This window comes from Agelaius tricolor, unplaced genomic scaffold, assembly GCF_023055355.1.
Source record: "Agelaius tricolor isolate 1412-34295 unplaced genomic scaffold, bAgeTri1.0.p SCAF_1, whole genome shotgun sequence".
NCBI classification, from domain to species: domain Eukaryota; kingdom Metazoa; phylum Chordata; class Aves; order Passeriformes; family Icteridae; genus Agelaius; species Agelaius tricolor.
This window is the reverse complement of record NW_027269261.1, coordinates 69,537,950-69,558,604: the sequence shown is the minus strand read 5'-3', so window position 1 is coordinate 69,558,604 and position 20,655 is coordinate 69,537,950. Positions and strand designations below refer to the sequence as shown.

General features: G+C 43.8%; 1 protein-coding gene across 1 annotated transcript; it reads left to right on the top strand.

Moving 5' to 3' along the window:
• Positions 1–1,277: 1,277 nt before the first annotated feature.
• Positions 1,278–19,322, top strand: AMD1 (adenosylmethionine decarboxylase 1). The gene is made up of 9 exons (XM_071438500.1): positions 1,278–1,823; positions 11,734–11,820; positions 13,079–13,205; positions 13,679–13,781; positions 14,597–14,639; positions 14,725–14,869; positions 15,870–15,962; positions 16,052–16,207; positions 17,162–19,322. The coding sequence occupies exons 1-9, from the start codon at positions 1,693–1,695 to the stop codon at positions 17,300–17,302; spliced, it is 1,026 nt and encodes a 341-aa protein (XP_071294601.1). The 5' UTR covers positions 1,278–1,692; the 3' UTR covers positions 17,303–19,322.
• The last annotated feature ends 1,333 nt before the right edge of the window (positions 19,323–20,655 follow it).

Sequence of the window (20,655 nt, the reverse complement as noted above, 5' to 3'; positions counted from 1 at the left end):
GTACTTGCACAAGGAAGGAGACAGCATAGAGGTACAGAAAAACGGCTGAGAAAGGAAAACCTTTTTATTTAGAGTTGTCACAACTCACACTAAGTTAATAAAAACTAGTGAAACCCCAGCACTGGAGAACATGGTTCTCTGCCAGCTATTAAGGCTGTGCCATGGGAGCGTACAGCGGCAACCAGCTACCTAGGGAATGATTCACGTCCAGCTGCCTTGGCAATGACTCACTGGCTCAGTGACTCACTCCTCCGCTGGTGGACAGAGCCCACTGCCTATTATGCCGTCCGATACTGTCTCACTGTCTCCTAGTAGGGACTCATTCATCTGTCCCCAGCCATCTGCTGCTGCCTGTCCCATGTAGTGCGAGTACCGTAGGCTCTTCGGGGAAGATGGAATTTTCTGTTCTTCATTTGGTCAGTTGCGAGCCTTTCCTCAGACTACGGAGCATTTCAACACTGAGTTTATAATGTGTTATAGTACCGCTAAAAATGCTTTAGGCGACCATAGATCAATGTGGTTTTCAATGATTTCTTCTAAATATTAGAAAAAGGAGTCGCAGGTTGTCAGGTAAATGACCCGCGCACACAGATCCGCGGTCCCTCCAGTGTGCGCCGACAGATGCACATGTCCTGCCCGGTCACTCGCTCCTTGTGCCACACACCCACGTACCAGTGACTCCCCATTTCTCGGTCACACACGCTGGGCTCCTGGAAGGAGCGAAGGGAGCAGGAACTATGCCTGAACGCTCGGCTGAGCTCCTCTTAGGAGCGAGGGAAACGCCTTACGGCGGACGCAGAGGGAAAGAGCGCCGGGTGCGGGCGCAGCGCTGCCGCCGCGGCCCCGGAAGAGCCCAAATTCTCGGGCTCGCCCCTCACTACGCGCCGAACGGTTTTGGGGGATGCTCCCCCGCCGTCTCTAGGCCGTGTTCAGCCCTGCTTCCCCTGGCACGGCTCTCTACCGACCACAGCCCGTGCTTCCCACCCACGTTCGGGGCGGCGCGGTCCGATCCCGGTGCGGCCGCCACAGCGCGGCCCGAGCGCTGCCCCAGCCCGCCGCCGCCCGCGCTCCATCTCCCGCTCCCTGCGGGCCGGCGGGAGGGCGGGAGGGCTGCGGTGGGGGGGGCCGGAGGAACCGGCATATGGCTTGACGGGCGTCGCCTCCACCCTATGGGAAGCGGGGGAGGGCGGGCCGGAGCGGCGGCCGCCCAATGTGCAGCGCGGCCCGGCGTGATGCGGCTACCTGCGGGGGTATAAAGGCGGCTGCGTGCGCACTGGCCCCTCGCTTACACAGTATGGCCGGCGACATTAGCTAGCGCTCGCTCAACGCTCTTCTCTGTAACTGGGGAACACACGGACTACAAGGAACCGAACCGCATCGCCCGCCCGCACCCCCGCTCGGACTGTAACCCGCTCACACACGCTCACGCCGCATCCGCCGCCGCGCACTCCGGGTGGTTTTCGCCCGTTTAAAAAAAAAAATTATCCTTCCTTCTTCTACTTATTCCTTTTTTTTTTTTTTTTTAATTAACATTACACAAATCCCACCGAAGGTGAAACCCGCCCGGGACGGACTGGGACCCGGCGGCGGCAGCAGCGCGGCCCGTGCAGCAGCAGCGAACGGTGGCGGCCGGGGGCGGCAGTTTGGTTGTCGTTTAATTTCTGTGGTTGTTGGTTGCCGACTTGTCTCACCATGAAGGAGAGCGGTGCACACTTCTTCGAAGGGACCGAGAAGCTGTTGGAGGTGTGGTTCGCCCGGCAGCAGCCCGCGCAGCAGGAGCCGCACCAGAGCAAGGGGTCCGGCGACCTCCGCACCATACCCAGGTCCGCGAACGGCCGGCGCGGGGTGGGGTCGGAGCGGGGAGAGGCGGCGAAGGCGGCAGCGCTGCCCGTGGGGGGCGGCCGGCGGGGCGGGAGGGTCCCTGAATGGCCCGGGTGTGGCGGCGCTTTGGGGGGGCGATGGCGGCCGCGCCGGGGGAAGGCAGGTTCCGGGGTGGCCGTCGGTGGGGGCTGGGCTCCCGTGCTGCCGGCCGCCTTCCCGCTCTCCCGGTGACAGCCCCAGCATCTCCCCGCGGGGGATGACCTTCCGCCGCCCTCTAGAGACCCTCGGGCAGGGAGGCTCCCCTCGTCCCGGCGGGCGGGAGGTGGCGGTGCCGGGGACGGAAGCCATTCCGCGCCGCCACCTCGTGCAGCCCCGCGCGGTTCCCGCTGGCAACATGTGGCGGTGGCGGCGGAGCGCAGCGCGGGGCCGGGCGTGTGCCGGGAGCGCCGGCCGGGAATGCCGCGGGGGGAGCGGGCGCGGTGTCGCAGTGCTGCTGGCGGCCGGGGCACGGCCGCGGCGCCCACCGCTCTGCGGCGGCTCGTCCCGCTCCTACGGCCAGTTTCGGGATGAGAAGGCTTGGGAAATCCCTGGCTATGCTGTACTGCGAACAGCGGGGGCTCAGGAATCTCCCTCCCCGGTAATATAAGCTGGAAAGGGAGCTCCCTGTGGCTGTCGCGGAGAGGGTCGATGGTTCCCTCTCACATGGCCGGTGTGGCGGCGACCTCCGGCACTGCGTAGCCGGACAGGTCCATAGAGCGGCTCTCGCCGAGGGAAGCAGGCGGTACCCGGGGACCCTTCCCGTGTCTCCCAGCGGTGCGGTGGGCACCGGAGCGAGGGAGGCACCGGGAAAGGAGTGCCCCTTCCTCCCCCGGCAGAAGTGTGGCTGGAGCCGCGATTTACACGTGAGTGTCCTGGCCGCGCTCCCGGGCCGCGCCGCCGCTGCCGTCGCTCTCCCCCATTGAGGAGCCGAGGCCAATGGGAGCGGGGCGCCGCGGAGGGCCGGGCCGCGCCCGTCACCCAATGGGCATGTGGGGAATGCGCTGGCGCCGCGCTCGGCGCCGCCCGCGGCGGGGGAAGGAAGGCCCGGAGCCCGCTCCGCTCCCGGCGCACGTGCTCGGCACCGGCTCCCGGCGCTCCCCGCCCGCCGCCCGGGAATGTGCCCGCGCCGCCTTTGTTAGCGCAGGAGCCGATGGCCACCTGCCGGCACACGGGCGGCTCGGGAGCCGCGCTGGGCGCCGGGCGTCTGTATGCACATTGCCCGTACTGTGGTTTGGAGGAGGACAGCGTAGAATCGCTGGAGCTAGGTGATCTTTAAGGCCCCTTCCAATCCAGACCGTTCTAGGATTCTATGGAATATTTAGACTTCTGCCTGTGAGGGTCCAGCGGTAGATCCAGAAAATATACTGTTCTGGAGGTGTCAGAAAATGGTAGCTGCAAGGTTGAAGTACAAAGCGAAATCTGCAGAACTATGGATGAGTTCATTTTTATTGCAGTTACAATAAAAATGGTATGTAGGTGGGATCAGCTGACATAGTTGGGAAAGGTAGGCTTGTCCTAAGCAAACAGGGCAAATCTGAAGGTTATACTCATGTGAGTGGTTCACCTTCAGTATGGTCAGCTGTTCAGCTTTTCAGGTTCGGGTGGTTGCTGGAGGATCTGGCTCTCACTGTATTCAGATCTGCTTGTGCATATCACTGTTACCCAATGGTCTCTTGTCAGAGTTTGGGCAAGAGAGCTTGTAATAGTGTACTTAATGTTTGGAATATGCTAATGATCTCCATTCAGCGATGTATCCTATTTGTTTTTCCTTTGTTTTGGTATTTCTCAGGAAATTTCCCATGTGCATATATTGGTAGAATTAGCTATTCACAGATCTGAATTGGCAGTGAGCAGATAACTGCCTTTTTTTTAAAGTAATGAATAGCCCATGTGTGTGCATGTCTGAATGCTCATGGTTAGTGGAAGCTTCATTTCTGTTGTACCAGAAGCACTGCAGAGTATTTTTACCTCTGAGGGTAATTTGCATGTGTAACTTTGACTTGTGAAGCTATTTAGATCTTTCTGAATTTTGTACTTAACATGGAAATCATCAAATGTGGTTTTATAGCTCTTTGAGGCTTAGTGACATAGCAGGTACGGGCTAAAACCTTGTATAGGTGATGTCCAGGCAATCCTGGAAGGAAAATCCTAGCTAAAATACTTGCAGATGATGTGAGCTACTTAGATGCTGAAGGAGTCCTGTAGTGTTTGACTTAAAATGTGAAAGATTCCAAAAGTACTCGTTTGACTTTGTGTTAATATGGAGATGTAGTTTAGAGACGGCATTCTGCGAATGCTTTCCTCACTGACACATTCGAGCTCTCTGGTGCTCCATTTGTCAGCTGAGACTCGTGTTTGCAAAACTGCAAACTTAACTTTTAAATCCAGGGCATTTAATGTAATTGCAGTGTGGGTACTGGGATAGTTCCTTTGTGTGGTTTAGATAAGGCTGTAAAGTTTTAATAGAGTGGATAAAAACTGTTAACTGTTGAACGTGTGGTCTTTAACACAGTGTCAGTGCTGTCAGCAGGCTTTGAAGACTTTTGTGTTAATTGGCTCTTAATACAACATGTTAATCTAAGGTGCTTGCTTTCTTTGGTAGGAAGCTGTGACGTGTCTGAAAGTGTTTCTAGCATGAAATGACCTTGTACAAACATTTTCTTTTGGAAAACTGTCAGAATTAAATTACCTGTTACAGATGATATATTGTATTCAGGACTTTCATTTGCATCTATCCCGCTATACTAATTGTATAAAGGTGATTGAATGGACTAGTTTATGTTGAACAGAATCTGAAATCAAAGCTGAAACTGTAGAACAATAGCTAAATTAGAATCAAGTTGCAAACCAGTTGAGCTTGCCCTTTGTATTGTAATACCTGCTTAGTAGTGAAATGTGAGCCATTCATCTACTGAATGACTTAAACTGGTGTTCAAAGCTAAAAATTTCATGTTGTGTGTGCTTGTTAGGGATTAGATATTTTAAAGTCCTTGCTGGATATCTTGAGCTGATGCAAATAAGACTTTTTTCCACATTTTTTCCTTCCTATGGGCAAACCCGCTTTCTGGACAAAAGTTTGCATTATGTGTAATGTGTTTCAGAAAAGATCTTTGTCAAATTAATACCTTCAATAAAGGTCCCAGCTAAAAAGTATGGAACTTGAGCTTTTACTTTGTTGTTAAGTTTTGGGGTGTTTTTGCTCACTTGTTAATGAATTATGCAGAAAGGTCTTGTGGTTGAAATAGTTACTGGCAAGCATCTCAGTATGCCTACCCTGCTTATATCCAGTAGTGAAATGAAGTTAATGTTTTTGTGGTCTCAAAATAATTTGCTTTAATTTTATTGCTTGTTCTCACTATGCTTTGTAAAGCATGATTTTTTTCCTAAAAAATTAGCCTTAAACTATGTATGGAAAACAGGGTTTGCTGAAAACTTGCTGCAAGCCCTGGATTTCCATGGTGACCGTGTAGTGCATTCACTCTCCCCACAGTAAAATAAGCTGTTTATTCCTTCAGATGGTGTGCAGCTATGCATTTACCGTCTCAAGGGCTATCAGGATCTTGAATGTACAGAAGTTTGAAACCATAAATAAATTATGCCAGTGTTAGAAGTTCATATCTCAAGCATTCAACCCTGAGGAATACTCTGAAATTGAGCTTATTTATGGACTTTTAATCTGCTTCTAATTTGTCTATATTATGTGGAGACACAAGCTGGAGAAAACTGCAGCAATGAGCAGTATGGGGTGACACTGATAGGACAGTCTGATCCTGTGCTGCAGGAAAGCTCCCAAGCCCTGAGACACTCAAGGATTTGCTGGGAGCCCTGTAAATGCTTGCTGTGTGCTGCACCCTGTAGCCCGAGTCAGCTCACTGCTGCAGTGTGCTGCACCTCTGCCCCTTCCCCCAGTGCTGGGCACTGCTGCCTGCCTGCTTCCTCAGACACTGCAGGCACAGGGAAGCTGGGCCATGAGTCCTGCTCTGCTCCTGCAGTGCTTTGGAACAAACCTGGAGGGACTCTGGAAAGAAGACAGAGCTGTGCTAAGACAAGAGCTTCTGTCCCCGTGTACTTGTGGAGCTTTTTCAATGGGTGGTGCAAGTTTATCTGGAGAACTTTATGTAAGAGTGCAGTCTTCCCCTTATCAGGATGGATATTGATCAATTAGATTTTAGATTTTTTGGTTCAAAACTACTGATAAAGTGTTTTCTTGTAACTGAAAATTGTAATTAAAGAATGGTTTCGCACAATGGAAACAAGCCCATTATTCTCACTTCTACTGATTCTGATACTGCTTGCAGGAAGTGAATACTTATGTTGAAGGCTTTCTGACATTTTCCTACCTTATCACTTAAAGTGCTGAAGCATTTGGGTACTCACTGGCTGGCAAAGGGCCCTTAGTGAGACTCAGTAGAAAATAAATAAGCAGCTATTGGTGTATTCCTCAAAGGGCTTTCCTAATGGTTGTTTGCTCAGCCAGGACAACGGGAAGACTTGGGGCTTTTGGTAGATACTTGCTGCCTTACAGTGTGTTCCTTCTGGAGAAAATTACACTCAAATTTGCCCTGAATGTTGCTTGTAAGTCCTGCTGTGCCTCCTGGGGCTCATGCTTCCTCAAGCACTTTAGATGTCCTTGGATAGGAGACTTGGGAATACCCATTGAGTGTCTTTGGATGTAAAGGATGGAGTCCCCATCCCATGTAACTGCAATAGTGGTGTAAGACCCACAAGAGGAGAAATATACTGCCTTCAGAGCCCAGATGTGGCCATCTTTGTGCCATTGCTGAAATACCTTGGTTTCATTTGGGAGGGATGCTCTAAGTAGTTGGCTTGGGACTAAGGTAAGAAGGATTTTGTGAGCAGTGCTGCATAGAATCACTTTCAATGTGGATGCAATTTTCCACCCAGGTGCCTGTCTCTCAAGGTTAAATGCATGTGTCTGGAAGGCTTCTTAGGTTTAGGATAAGGGAGATGTGGACAGTCTCTGTGTATCTGTGCTCAGAGCATATAGAGGGCGTGACACTTTTGTGCAGCCCACAGATACTGCCTCTGTAAACTTATCATGTTGCAAGGGCCTTAGCCTAAACTCAGGCTGTGGTTCAAGGTAACCTATCTTAAACAGCAATTTTTAAATTTTGTTTCTAAGAGGTAGTAATTCACATGCAGCTGTGTGCAGAGAAATACACAAGCTGCTGAGAGGTGCTTTAAAATGCTTGTGACTTTTGTATGGTTTGTACTGTTGCTGCTTGTTTTGGGATGCTTGAAAGCAATGTTCCAGCTCTGCTGACACTGATGTTTGGCCAGCTTCATGTGTCTTAGCTGTATCTCCTCTGTCTCGGCAGTTTAGACACAGTTTTAGGCTGTCTGGATCGTAGTATTGGTAGGAATTTGCCTATTTAACTGTAGCCTGCTAATGAGGTAACTGATACCTATGTGGCTCCTAAAAAACTTAGTAGGTAACAGGAAGGGGTAGAAGATTGTTCTGCAGTTGAATGCTTGACATTAAAACAAAGTCTTACATAGTCAAAATTAAAAAGCTTATGGTACTATAGAATTGTCAGCTGTTCTATTCTAATGAAAAGCTATGCAAGAGTATGTATATAGCTTAAGCTGTCTTTAGGAGTTCCATATGATTTATTTCCTGAGAATTCCTGCCCTACTGCAATACAGCTTTTCTTCACAGTGCTGTCTGGCTGCCTTAGCAAGTTCCTGATGTGGAAGTGGCGGGTGGTGTGCTTGAGGAGGCTGTTGGTTGCTGATAGGAACAAGTTCTTGATGTAGTTCTTAATCTCTTCAAATTGCTGTTAGCACATTCCCAGTTGGCCTGAAACAGCAGTATGGTGCCTGCTGTGCTTGACTTCTGTTAAAGAATGTGTTTTGCCCCTGAAGGTAAAGGCTCAGAAGAGGCCAATAACTTGCGTGCAAAAGCATGGTTTTATCTGTCAAGGAAAACTTCCTTCTGAAATAAAAGAGCAGTTTTGATGCTTTGGAACTTGGTTGAGAGGAACTATTGACTATTCATGAAGCCTACTTCCTACAATTAAGCTACTTCTCATTTATAATTGCTTTTCCCTACACATACCTGGTTGGCAGTTTGAATGGTTATTTGTACTCTGGTAACAAGTCTTTTGATAAGGCACTAAATATTACAACACAGGTATAGGAGTAAATTGTTAAGCTTGATTTTTTTTTTCCCCCCTCCTTTTTTTTTTTTTTTTTTTTTTTCCTTTTGGGATGTTCTGCTAGTCAGGTGTAGAACAAATAGCTTTTTGCCATTCAAGCAAGGACAGTTCTTCACACTTGAGTAGATGTATTCCATTTTCATTTGCTGTTCTCTGAGAAGGTGCAGTTATTTAAGGTGCATTGTGCTTGCCCATTCAAGAAACTAATTTGACTCTGGATAAGTAGCAGTTATTTGAAAATTTGGAAAGTGGATCTTTGGAAATGAAGTGGTCAATGAGCCCACATGAGTGAGAAGTCAGTCTCAAGTTGGTGTCTGCAGGTCTGCTGCAGAACTTGCTTCCACTAAGAGCTGCCAGTGACGCTTGAGTATAGGAAAGCAGTTTCCAACTGGCATTGTTCTGATGTCTGGCTATAGGAAATTAGGAAATAGTAATGCCTTGCACATTGATCATTGAAGGGGGAATTTTGAAGAGCAAAAGTCCATGATGGCACTTCATTGGGAATCAGTCTTACTTGGGTACCCTGTTTCAGTTGCAGGCTTTGCTTCCAAGTTAAAACTTAACTCAGCTATGAAATTAAGAGTGTTCTCAAATACTTAAATTACGAACTTAGCAGATTTTTACTTATTATTGAATAGCTGCAATAGATGTAGTGATAACCACTGAAATACTACTTTTAAGGTTGATTTTGTTTCTTCATTCAAGTGTGGGTAGATATCATTTGTCTCAGCTACTGACAATTATATGGAACAAAAAAAAAGGGGGGGAAGAAATGCAACAGTTAGACTTGTAGTGAACTTAATCTACTTGGGACAAAGTAGTCCCAGATGTTCTTCCTTAGCTGTGCTTTAAACAATAGAACATGCCAAACACTAAGGTCATCTTGTTTAAATAGATTATGTGGGATCAAATCCAGCCTTTCTTTAGTTTTCTGTACTTAGCTTTAAAATGCAGACAGATACAGGCCAGTATCCCTGCAGAATTTCTCCCTAATGTGGCCAAGTCTCATCCTGGGTGCTGCAACCCTTTGTTAGTCTCTGTATGCTTCTAGAGCAAGCCTAGCATCCTGTCTCTTTCTAAAGTTGTAGAGTTTTTCCTTAGTGCTGCTCCAGGCAGATCAAATTATGACCTGGCCCTTAATTTCTGTAAAGGCTGAACACAACATTTAGTGTATGCTTAGCCATGGTTTCTGTAGTACCATAGTGAGGACTTGAGCAAAGCTGTGATGTGCAAAGGTCTTGTGCAACTGCAGATTTCAGCCATGGTACCTAAACACCAACTGTAGTACCAACAAGCATAACAGGGCTTCCTTTGCATCGTGGGCTTTGCACTTCACACACAGTAGTGTAGCACTGTTGGTGCTATACTGACCCCTCACTGAACTACCAAACTTGTTACATCTTCCTCTGCTAATGTGTGTCTGGAGCATGGACATTTCCGTGAAATGCCTGCACAGAGCTGCACTGCAGTGGTGCTTAAACAAAAAGTGTCACTTGCCTGCCTGAGGCTGAGGTTTTGACTGTCTGACCGGGTAAGAAGCTTGTGAAAGCTGAGACGTGTGCTCTTGCAAAGCCTAAGATAGCTACATGCCCATTAATGCTTGGACAAGTACAAAATCAGATTTGTAGTAATGTACAAATGGGGTTAGTACAGCTCAGCATCAGGGAACTCTTCCTCACCTTTCCCAAATGCAATGTCAGACTCTGGGTGTTTATTTAATGGCAGATAAGATGTTGGTAGGGATGTTGGAATGGTTTGAACAATCTAATGCTTTACCTAGCTCAATTTACAGGAAGAGTGGCTGGCAAACTTAGGCTGGTGTGCTGTAGCCGGAGAAAACTAACTCCTTTGGTACTTTTAGTAGCAAAATCGTATGATTTCTTTAGGAGCATTTAGAAATAGTTTATATTGTATCTATTTCATTCTTTGCATTTACCAGCCTTTTTAAGGTGAGCAGCCACTTGCATTTTCATGTACACTTGAGTTTAAGGAACACAGCAAACTCCAGTCAATGACATAAGTATAGAGCTGAGTAAATGTGTGGGACTTGAGCTGAGCACTCAAAATAACCTTTTTAATTTGACATGGAGATTTGAGTGTCTGTGCTGTCGTGTCTGTGTTTGCAGAAAAGCATTTCATCAAGGGTCACTAACTGGGATAAACCTCACTTTGATTTTAAGTATCTGGTTATATCACAGAATTTCTAAATTAATCAGATGTGCATTGATTATGAGTGTTTCTTAAATGGATAGGATTTTCATAAATGGATGGGATTTTCTTAATGTATATTCTGGTTGAATCATATATATGAATATTACTATTCTGGTGTACTTTAAATGGGAAAGTCCTCAGGTATTATTAAAGGTACAGAATTCAGTTTCAAAAGGCATTCTCCTGAATGAATTAATTAATTGAGGGAGAAGTTAAGGCATTTATTTGATGACTGTTCAGAAAGGCTAAAGAATATGTGGATGATTTAATTATACATGTAACAGAATCTAAAACTTCAATTTCATGAACTGACCAGTTTTCTAAGGGGAAAGACTAGTGGCTGCAGGAGAAAGTGTGTTGATGGAATTAACAGTGTGTGCTCTGTCCTGGCATACAGCCACAGACAGGGCTTTTGCAGTGTCAGTAAAGGGTGAGAGGTCTGCCTCCTGAAGAAGGATTAGGCTGACAGTTTTATGTGGGCAAGCTGAACTTGCTTGGTGATGAAAAATTGGCAATTTTTTTGTGCTGGTAGGTCCTGCAGTTATTCCAGCTCTGCTGATGAGCAGCTTAGTTTTATGCTGGGTTAGTAAATCTCTTGGATCGTGACTTCTCTGAGGATGAGAGCCAGCACAAACCTGCAGGTGGAATATGCTGTGGGCAGGGAGAAGTAGGACAGCTGGCAGTCTTGTAGTTTTGTGACATCAGGAAGCTGTATCTGTTCCTGTCTTATTTATAGCAAAATTGACTACACTGAATTCTACTAGTCTGGTGTAGACACAAGACTGAAGTGACAACCAAAGTAGTTTTTTTGCAAGCCCATCATTTCTCTTGAGTACTTAAAAGCCTTTTGGCTTAACTTGAGCCCTTGGTTTTTGTTTATTTTTTTTTTCAGACTCTTTGTAGAATGAATCATATAAGTAAAGAATTGAAATACTAAACTTCTACCACCATACTGAATTCTAGTACCATAGCTACAATTTGCACTGTACGAAGGAATTCTGTGATCCTGGTTTCATTGAATTCAGGCCATTAAAATATATTTGGTTTTAGCTTTTCAGTGAAATTATGAACTTGACTCTAAACTGGTCAATTAAAGCATCTTATTGATAACTTACTGATTTATTACTGTAGTAGTTGCCAATGACTACTGTGGTTGCAGTGCTTAGAGGTTCAACCTAAAGCATGCCCTAAGTTGCCAGCATGTGGGATGCAGGATTTATCCTGACTCACCTGGTTAGAAGCTTGAGGTTCCACATGCAGCAGATCATGGTAACAGATTTTTAGGACTACTGAGCCATCAAGAGCAAAGAATGGAGTATTACTGTATTATGAGAGCCAGTCCCTGTATGAAAGCTCTTCCCATTTTGTGCTCTCAGATCCAGTTATTCAGGACTCTGGTCTTGTTTGGGCTTTTTACCCAGGGCTCCAGCAAGCTTTGGTTTGTTTAACCTGTTGTTTGTGCTCTTCTGTAATTTCTTCACAGGATTGAGTGGGACAAACTTCTGGAGAATGTGCATTGTTTGATCATAAGTGTGACAAAAACTGACAAGCAGGAAGCTTATGTACTCAGGTAAGGCATGGGCTCATTCTTTTAGTCCCTAGGAGAGGAAAAAGTGAAAGCTGTCATATGTGATTTACTTGGCTGAGAATCCAATCTTGGGTTAATGGCAGGTTGATGGCTACAACTTGCAGGGATCTCCTGCTCAGAGGTGCAAATCTCTTCATAGTTGTGTTTCTCTTTTCCTTTAACCAAAAGGATGGACAGAGCTGTGGTGGCATCCCTTAATTTTGTCCATGGGTAAAGTGTCCCCAGTACAGAATTTCAGTATTACTTCAGCAGAATAGGCTATAGGTGTCACTTATAGATGAGCAAAAAAAACCTTACTGGTAGATCAGCCTTAACTGCACATAAATACAATCAAGTGGAACAACTCTTGCAGCTGACATAAGGGTCTCTGTAAAACTGTAGCTTTCCTGGAACCCTGGAATTTTTGTTGTGTGTGCTGCAGTTAGTTGTAAGGACACTACTTTGCCATGTGTTTTTCATCTTGCAAAATACTTTCTTGCTTTTTGTGCATGAACTTTACAGACACATTTGACATTCTCTGGTTTACTTCAGATTACAAATACTGAAGTTCATGTACTCTAAAAGACTGCCTTGAGGGCAAGATTGTGCTAAGAGCAAGCTAGTCAAAGAAACTGTATTCAAGTCTTGTTTCTTCAAGCTTCATATATTTAAAACAAAATTCTGGATAAAGTAACTAGTTGCACTGCATCCTGGATTAAATTTAACCTTGATTTTGAATTTGTAAACAGCATTCCAAACTGAGTTACTTGAGCTAATTTTTACTCCTATTGTTCAGTTACCTGATGAAAAGATACTTGTTAAGCATGTTTAGATGTCCTGGATGTGGCATCAATGCCTATCTCCAGTTCAGCTGGGTAGTTAAGTATCTGACTTAGTTTATATATAGTTCATTTCTGTATCTTACTTATGAGGCATATCATATAGCTGTGCCTGTGTACCCACTTCACAGCATGTTTGTATTTCTCAGGTAGTTTGAGGGTGTCTAATGTGTGTGCCTTTTCCTGTAGTGTGACAGCTCTGTAATATCATGCTTGGAGCAGGTGTTTGCTTTGGTAAATCATAACAGTTCTCAAATGTTAGCTGCATTCTATTGATTTGATCTATTTGCTAAGTATGTTTGTGCCATATGCTGTTCACTTAGATTAATGCATTTGGTTGGGGTAAGGACCAAGACCTAACAACTCCTTCCTGGATTGTTTTATGTAGAGCACTGAATATCTTCTAAACACCTCTTTTACAGTGAGAGTAGCATGTTTGTCTCCAAGAGACGTTTCATTTTGAAGACGTGTGGTACCACCCTCTTACTGCAAGCACTGGTTCCCCTGTTGGAGCTTGCTAGGGAGTACAGTGGGTTTGACTCAATTCAGGTAAGGTGTCAGAAATCTTCCTTGGAGTGCACAAAAAGCTTTTTGATGCTATTTCAAATGTATTAGTTTAATGTATATACATTTTTATTAAATATTCTGAATTTGGACATTTATGTATGCTTCCCATAATGGGAAGACTGTAATGTAAGATTGCTCTGCTGCAGCAGTTGCCCTTTTATTTGTTTCTTAGTGGGTGCTAACTAACAAATGCCACTGAGCTGAGTTATTTAAGAGTAACTGTGCCCACTCTGTCTAGTGGAAAACAACTTTGTAAGTAAGCTGTCTCCTGAAGCTTAGAAATTCAGATAGGATTAACCCTGTGCTTCTGAAATGGGAATACAGGTAGCAGTGTTTTGACAATGGAAACTTAGGTCCTGTGAAAGTTCATGATAAATGTTTGCATTTTTCTAGATTCTTAAATTCAAGGTGGATGGATAATACTCAATACCTAAAATGAACCTTCATTTTTTCAGAGCTTCTTTTATTCACGTAAGAATTTCATGAAGCCTTCCCACCAGGAGTACCCACATAGGAATTTCCAGGAAGAAGTAGAGTTTCTTAATGAGATTTTCCCAAGTAAGTTAATGAAACTTCAGCAGAATTGGGTGAAGGGTTGATGTTATATGAGAAGTGATGAGCAGTACAATAGGTACAGGCTGCCAGGCAATTAATTCAGCAGTTCTTGCATAAAAGTCAAAAGCTGTAAATATTTATTTTCTGGATTTCTGATACTAGCTTGCCAAGACCAAAATTTAAATTATACTAAGCTTGACATTTAACACCTAGTCTAAACTGGGGTCATCTTCATACTTCCAGTCACTCTGCAGAATTCTGAAAGCCCTATTAAAAAACTAGGATAGTAATTTAAAGTAAGTAATACACTGAAGAAAAAGGTGGGCTTTTTATACATTACTATGTGAAATATGCGAAGTGTTGTGAAATGTGAAGAAGTTACTATGCTAAAACCTGAACTTCAACATTTAATGCCATTTAGGACTACAAGAAGAATCTTAAATTTTAAAGTGACAGGTTTTTGAAGGAACATGGAAGCTGAGTTACTTGAAAATAAATTATAATCATAAATGCATCTAATAGAGGCTTTAAGAGTACCAGAGTTTCTGTCTGTGCATAGCTAAACTGTAATATCAATTTCCTGATAGTAGCCTCTTAGCTGGGGTGTCCAGACCCACTTCTGAGGAAGCTTGCTTATCTGATTATTAACTTGGTGTTCCTGAAGTTAAATGCCTGGTTATTTGGTACAGCTGCTGACTGCATCAGTGAACTTCATGGGGTTCTGTGAAAGGCCCCTGTCTGTAAATAAGAAATAAATATAATATTTTGCATAAATATTCAGCTGTGGTAATTAACTGGAGGCTTCTTGTTTTGTCTAGATGGAGCAGCTTATTGCATGGGGCGTATGAACTCTGATTGCTGGTATGTATGTGAAGAGTTTGAAGTCTTTACAGTGGAATTTGGTGCTGTCAATAGGTGTTACATACTTGATTTGTGCTTTATGTAGGTACCTGTACACCCTGGATTTCCCAGAGAGTCGGATATCCAATCAGCCTGATCAGACACTGGAAATTCTGATGAGTGAGCTTGACCCAGTAGTTATGGACCAGTTCTACATGAAAGATGGTGTTACTGCAAATGATGTCACTCGTGTATGTTTGCTTGAAAACTGAGCATTTTGGGGAATGGTGGAAATTGGGCAACAAAATGCTTCATTCACTTTCCTTTTAATACAAGGTTTATTTTGTGGCAGGAGAGATGTCGTAAAAAGTGTTGGGTTAATACTTTGGGAGGAAAATGGATTTAACCCAAGAGTATTTTGGGGAATATAACTTCATGTTTTCAATGCCCTTTCTTTAGTGAAAACAGCAGTATGCAGTGCTTTGGCTGATGGGAAGCTTTTACTCTGAGGAATGTTGGAGTAGGGATAAAACCACAATTTGAGTAACTTTCAAGGATGTAGATTATGAGGAGTAAGGCTTAGACTGGAGATAAGAATGCAAAGGTTAAGTAGGTATCAAAATCAGGGTTAAATCAGGAAGCCATTTGGATGAGGGGAGGGGCAGATCTGGGGACTAAGCATAACTTGATGGGCTTGCCTCCTTTACCCAGATGGGGATGTCATGTGACATGAGCAAGTTTTCCTGACAAGTACACTGACTTCGTCTTGTTTTCCATCTTAGGCTTTGCTTCTCACACTGTATTTGCTATTGAGATTTGGCTGTAGCTCAGGTACTGTGTGGTAAATCACAATGCTTGGGATTGCACTCCTTCCTAGGGTATAAACTAGTATATCCTTACTCTGGAGTAAATGTAAACAGCCTTCACTTTGTGGATAGTGCTTGAAGAGAAGCTCTGTTTTCCATTTCAGCAGCAAAAGCAAATATGTTTTGGAGTTCTAAGCTGTTTCCTTGTCTTGGATGGATACAGCTGGGCTCTGTAAGAGGCAGTGTGATACCTTGCCTGCAGCTTGTTGTGACAGGATGCAAACAAAGCTCATCTACAGTGGTACATGTAATCAGACTTATCTGGTTTTGGGAGAATTCTGGTGTCCTCTCTGCGAAATAGATGTTCATTCTGCCTTTGAGGTAAATCTAAACAAGTGTAAGGATGCTTGATAAACTTAAAAAAACTTGTTTGACTTTGTTTCAGATGAGTGGAATTCGTGACCTGATACCAGGTTCTGTTATTGATGCTACAATGTTCAATCCTTGTGGGTATTCAATGAACGGGATGAAATCGGATGTAAGTTTTGCACTCATTAATAATTAGCATTGGTAAATAAAAATAAATAAATATTTGAAGGTAATAATACCTTATTTTTTTTTTTTCAGGGAACTTACTGGACTATTCACATCACTCCAGAACCAGAGTTTTCTTATGTTAGTTTTGAAACAAACATAAGTCAGACCTCTTACGATGACCTGATTAGAAAAGTTGTAGAGGTTTTCAAGCCAGGAAAATTTGTGACAACTCTCTTTGTTAATCAGGTGAGTTTTCTTGCATTAGCTTATCAGCTGATGAAATACATATAGACACAAATGAAGCAAGGCTAGAGATTTTTACTGGAGATTAACAGTTTCTAGTTTGCCTCTATATTTGAGTGGTAGTTTCTTTAGAAAATAAAAATACTCTTCAGTCTTGCTATGGCATGTACTAAATCTGATCTTCAGCAAACTTCAGAAACAGTAAGATGCAGCATCCTAGTCCCAGAATTCTAACGACTTCCTATGTAGTTCTGTATAGGCATAATTTCTTTCCTTGGCATTTTCATGGATTTGCCTGCAGCCGTCAGTTGTAGAACACCTGCTGTTAATAGTGTTGCTCTCAGCTAATCATAGAACCACAAAATTATTTGGGTTGGAAGGGACCTTAAAGATCATCTAGTTCCAACCCCATGCCATGGGCAGGGACACTTTCCACTAGACCAGGTTGCTCAAAGCCCCATCCAGCCTCCCCTTGAGTGCTGCCAGGGATGGGACATCCACAACTTCTCTGGGCAACCTGCTCCAAGTTCTCACCACCCTCACAAAGAAGATTTTTTTCCCCCCCAATATTTAATCTAAACCCACCCTCTTTCAGTTTAAATCTGTTGCCACTTGTTCTACCACTACATACTTTAGCAAAAGTCCCTCTCCAGCTCTCGTGCAGCCCCCTTTAGGGTACTGTAAGGTCTCCCCAGGGCCTTCTCTTCCCCAGGCTGAGCAACCCCAATTCTCTCAGCCTGTGTGCATAGGAGAGGTGCTCCACACCCCATAATTGTTCATGGGACAGCAGAACTCTATGTTGGGAGCGGAATCACTGCTTGGGAATGAAACTTTCTGCTCCACTGTCAGGGAGAGTTTTAAAACACATTAGTAAGAACCACATATGAAATACAGTGTGCTAATCCATCTCTAAATGACAGCTTTAAAAGTAACTTCCCCTTTTTTTTTGTTTTCCAGAGCTCTAAATGTCGCACAGTGTTTTCCTCTGCCCAGAAGATTGAGGGGTTTAAACGTCTTGATCACCAGATTGCCCAGTTCAGTGATTATAATTTTGTTTTTACCAGTTTTACAAAAAATCGCCAGCAACAGCACAGTTGATTAAGAATGAAGAAAAAGCGCAAAAAGAAATCCCATATAAAAGGTGGTGGTTGCTTTCTAGTTAATGATTCAGGGGGCCATGCTTTCCACTCCCACCACCTTGTAGTTGTGGAAAGCCCTAGGTGTAATCATAGTATAACCATTTTGAATTGTATGCATTATTATATCAAGGAGTTAGATATCTTGCATGAATGCTCTCTTCTGTGTTTAGGTACTCTATGCCACTCTTGCTGTGAAATTGAAGTGCATGTAGAAAAATCTTACTGTTTGAAACTTTACAACACTTGTAAAAATGATTCAGGTAGAATTACACACAGTATAGTTTTTCTCCAAGTATCACCAAAAATTCCCCACAGACAAGGCTTTCGTCCTCATTAGACTTCAGCCTCAACCTACTCACTGGGGACAGTTCTCTGTTAAATTGTCACTCCTTTTTTTTTAAAATCTGTTGTGATTTCAGTCTAAAACAGTTTTTGATGAACTTCTATGATTTCTAATGAAACTGATTCTTAATTAACACTTTCATGTTTGGAGAAACTTCTTAAAACAGTTACAAATTGTTTTGCTACTACAGGTGGTGGTTGATTTATTTTTAAATCAGACTGATTTTCCATGCTCTGATACAGCTTCTAGGAATTTGCTCAGCTCTCCTGTAGAGCTGGGCTAACGCATTGGTCTTTCACCTTTAGTAACGTGGGTATCGGTACTAGTGCAGGCTAAACTGTCTCACCTCAATGGCCATTTGTCTGTCCCCATCCCCGAGCTGTCACACCGCTTCGCAATGGCAGAACTTGATGAAGGTCCAAGAGTTGACAGGGGAAGACCTGAGCCAGGCTTCAAGTGCTTTGGTGTCATTGTGTGACAGCTTTGCAAAGTGCAAGTTGATATTGGCAGCGGGCATTTTCTGTCCCAGTCACCTGTTATGTCAGAACAGGAGGCTGGTGCTCCTGAGCCCTGGCAGGTAGGGCTGGTGGAGGAGTGGGATTTGCCAGTCTGGGTGTGTTGATTGGTTTGGATTATTCGTAGTAAAACCCATGACCTGCCACTTTGGACTGTAAAGAGTGCTTCTAAACTGGTCCAGTGTCACTTCATTTTGTTATTCCAAGCAAAGCTAATGCCTCTGTCTTGTGACAGTCCTGTGACATTGTTGTGCATGTGACTTATGTTGTACTTGACTGTTGTGACTTCATCTGTTTTTTCCTCCTAATTGCTAAGGTGGTTCCTCTTACTGTGACTTGAGGGCATTAAGTGAAGGTATAGAACAAGAACTGTCTGGGACACCTGGACAGAAGTGAAGTAGAATGCTATTCATGGAGCATGAATAAGTGTGTAATTCAAAGTCACTTTAATGAGTATTGACTAAAATGCAGGCTTTGAAAAGCTGGCACACTTTCAGCTATGTTTGTTTGCAAATACTGGGATTTTAACAGCTGTGAGACCAGCATGTTAACAACAAAATTGAAATTATTTTTCCCCTCTTGTCCTTGCAATGTTTTGACTCTTTCTGGTTTGATGCAATGGTTCTTTTGTTCCTTCTGTATTTATAAATGAAGCACTTTTTCAGTGCTTCTAAACTAAAGTCTGCTTGGTTAGAAATCAAGTGGTTGGAACGTTTTGATTTTTTTTTTTTAAAGCATATTATTGATGTTCTTTACCAGTGTTATCAATTACATGCTGTAAATGGCACTAATGCTTTTTGGTGTTAATATTGAGGACCAATATTTCAATGGGGGTTTTTTTGTTCTTGCATTGTCCCAATTGTTCTGACTTTTTTTGGCTTGAGGTCCTTTAAGTAGACTGAAGATCCCTTTTCAAGTAAAATTGAAAGAGAATGCATCTTAGAAAAAGAAGCATAAGCCTCGTCTATGAAAATGAAAGCTGTTGAATGGGTTATTGAACTATCTGGGTGATCAGGATGGGGGGAGTATGGTGTTTATAATTTCTGTGGTGTTAGACTTTGATCATTTAAAAGTATCTGTACCACAACTTAACGCTTCAATAAAAGTTCGCTTAAATTGTTTGTAGTGATGATCCAGCAATTCTATCCTCCACTCTCTTCGTGCTTTATGGTACCAAATGGTTCAATCCTGAAACAAATTTGTTTCTGACAAACCTTACTGACCTGATTTGCACTGCTCCTGTAGGGGGTGCATCTCAACACACTGGCAGTTTAAAATGAGGCAGCATGTGAAATGAAGCCAAATGAAAATGTTCTGCTGTTCTTAAAGCTAAAACTTTCTCTAAATTAACTCAAAATTTGTTGTCTACGTTTAACATGTATTTTTCTTGAGCATTAAATATTCTAAATAGCCCTCTGAATTAAGACAACTGCTTCTAAGTAACAAGCTAGCATGCATTTATGTACTTAAGCTTAGACTGGCTTTGAGAGTTCAAGGTGAGATTCTTAAGGTAAGGTAGGCAGGTATCTAATCTAGATAGTAACCTAGACCAGCAAAGGCTAGTAATGTCAGTGCTAAGCAGATGCAACCAGCATGATTGAAAATTCCTTGAGTTCATGTGGTAAGTCCTACAGGAAGAGCAGCTGCAGTTAATTCATACCTGCAAAGCTCCAGCAGTGCTGATATCCCCCAAAGTCACCTAAGTATTGTGTTGGTATTGAAGGTTTAAAACCTTTAAATTTAGTCACCCAGAACCTTATCTGTGATGTTACATATCTCTCATCGGGTTCTGGATAGTAAGTAGTAACTTGTAGTTATTTCAAGTACTTAAGACTTTTAAAAAAAGCCCAATGAACTCTATAAGAATAATAAATTCCAATTTGCAGCATCAAGAGATTGTTTTAACAATGTCAGCCATGACAAATGAGCAGTAATTACCTCAGAAGGGTACTGATGGAGCTGATGAAATAGCTTGTCAAGCCACTTTTAATTATTTAGCAGCTGCCCTGGTTAACTGAAAAGGTCCCAGTTGGCTGGAGGGTGGCAAACGTGATGTCCACCTACAAAAAGGGCCACAAGGAGGATCTGGCAGCCTGACCTTGTTGCCCAGGAATGTCACGGATTGTATGATACTGAGCACTGTCACACAGCACATACAGGACAATCAGGCCCAGCCAGCATGTGTTTGTGTCTTTCACAAGACCTGTCTTGTGATTGACCAGCCTTCTCCATCTATGGCAAGCTGATCCACTCTGTGGATGAGGGAAAGGTGGATGGTGTCCATCTGGACTTCAGTAAATCCTTAGATGCTGTGCCACAACATGCAGGAGAAACTGGCTGCACTGTTTGCTGGTGAAAAAACAGGCAGGGTCATCAGGCCCAGAGAAAGGGGTGAGTGTGCCACATCCAGCTCGTGGCTGGTCACCAGTGGTGTTCACAGGGCTCAGGGTTGTG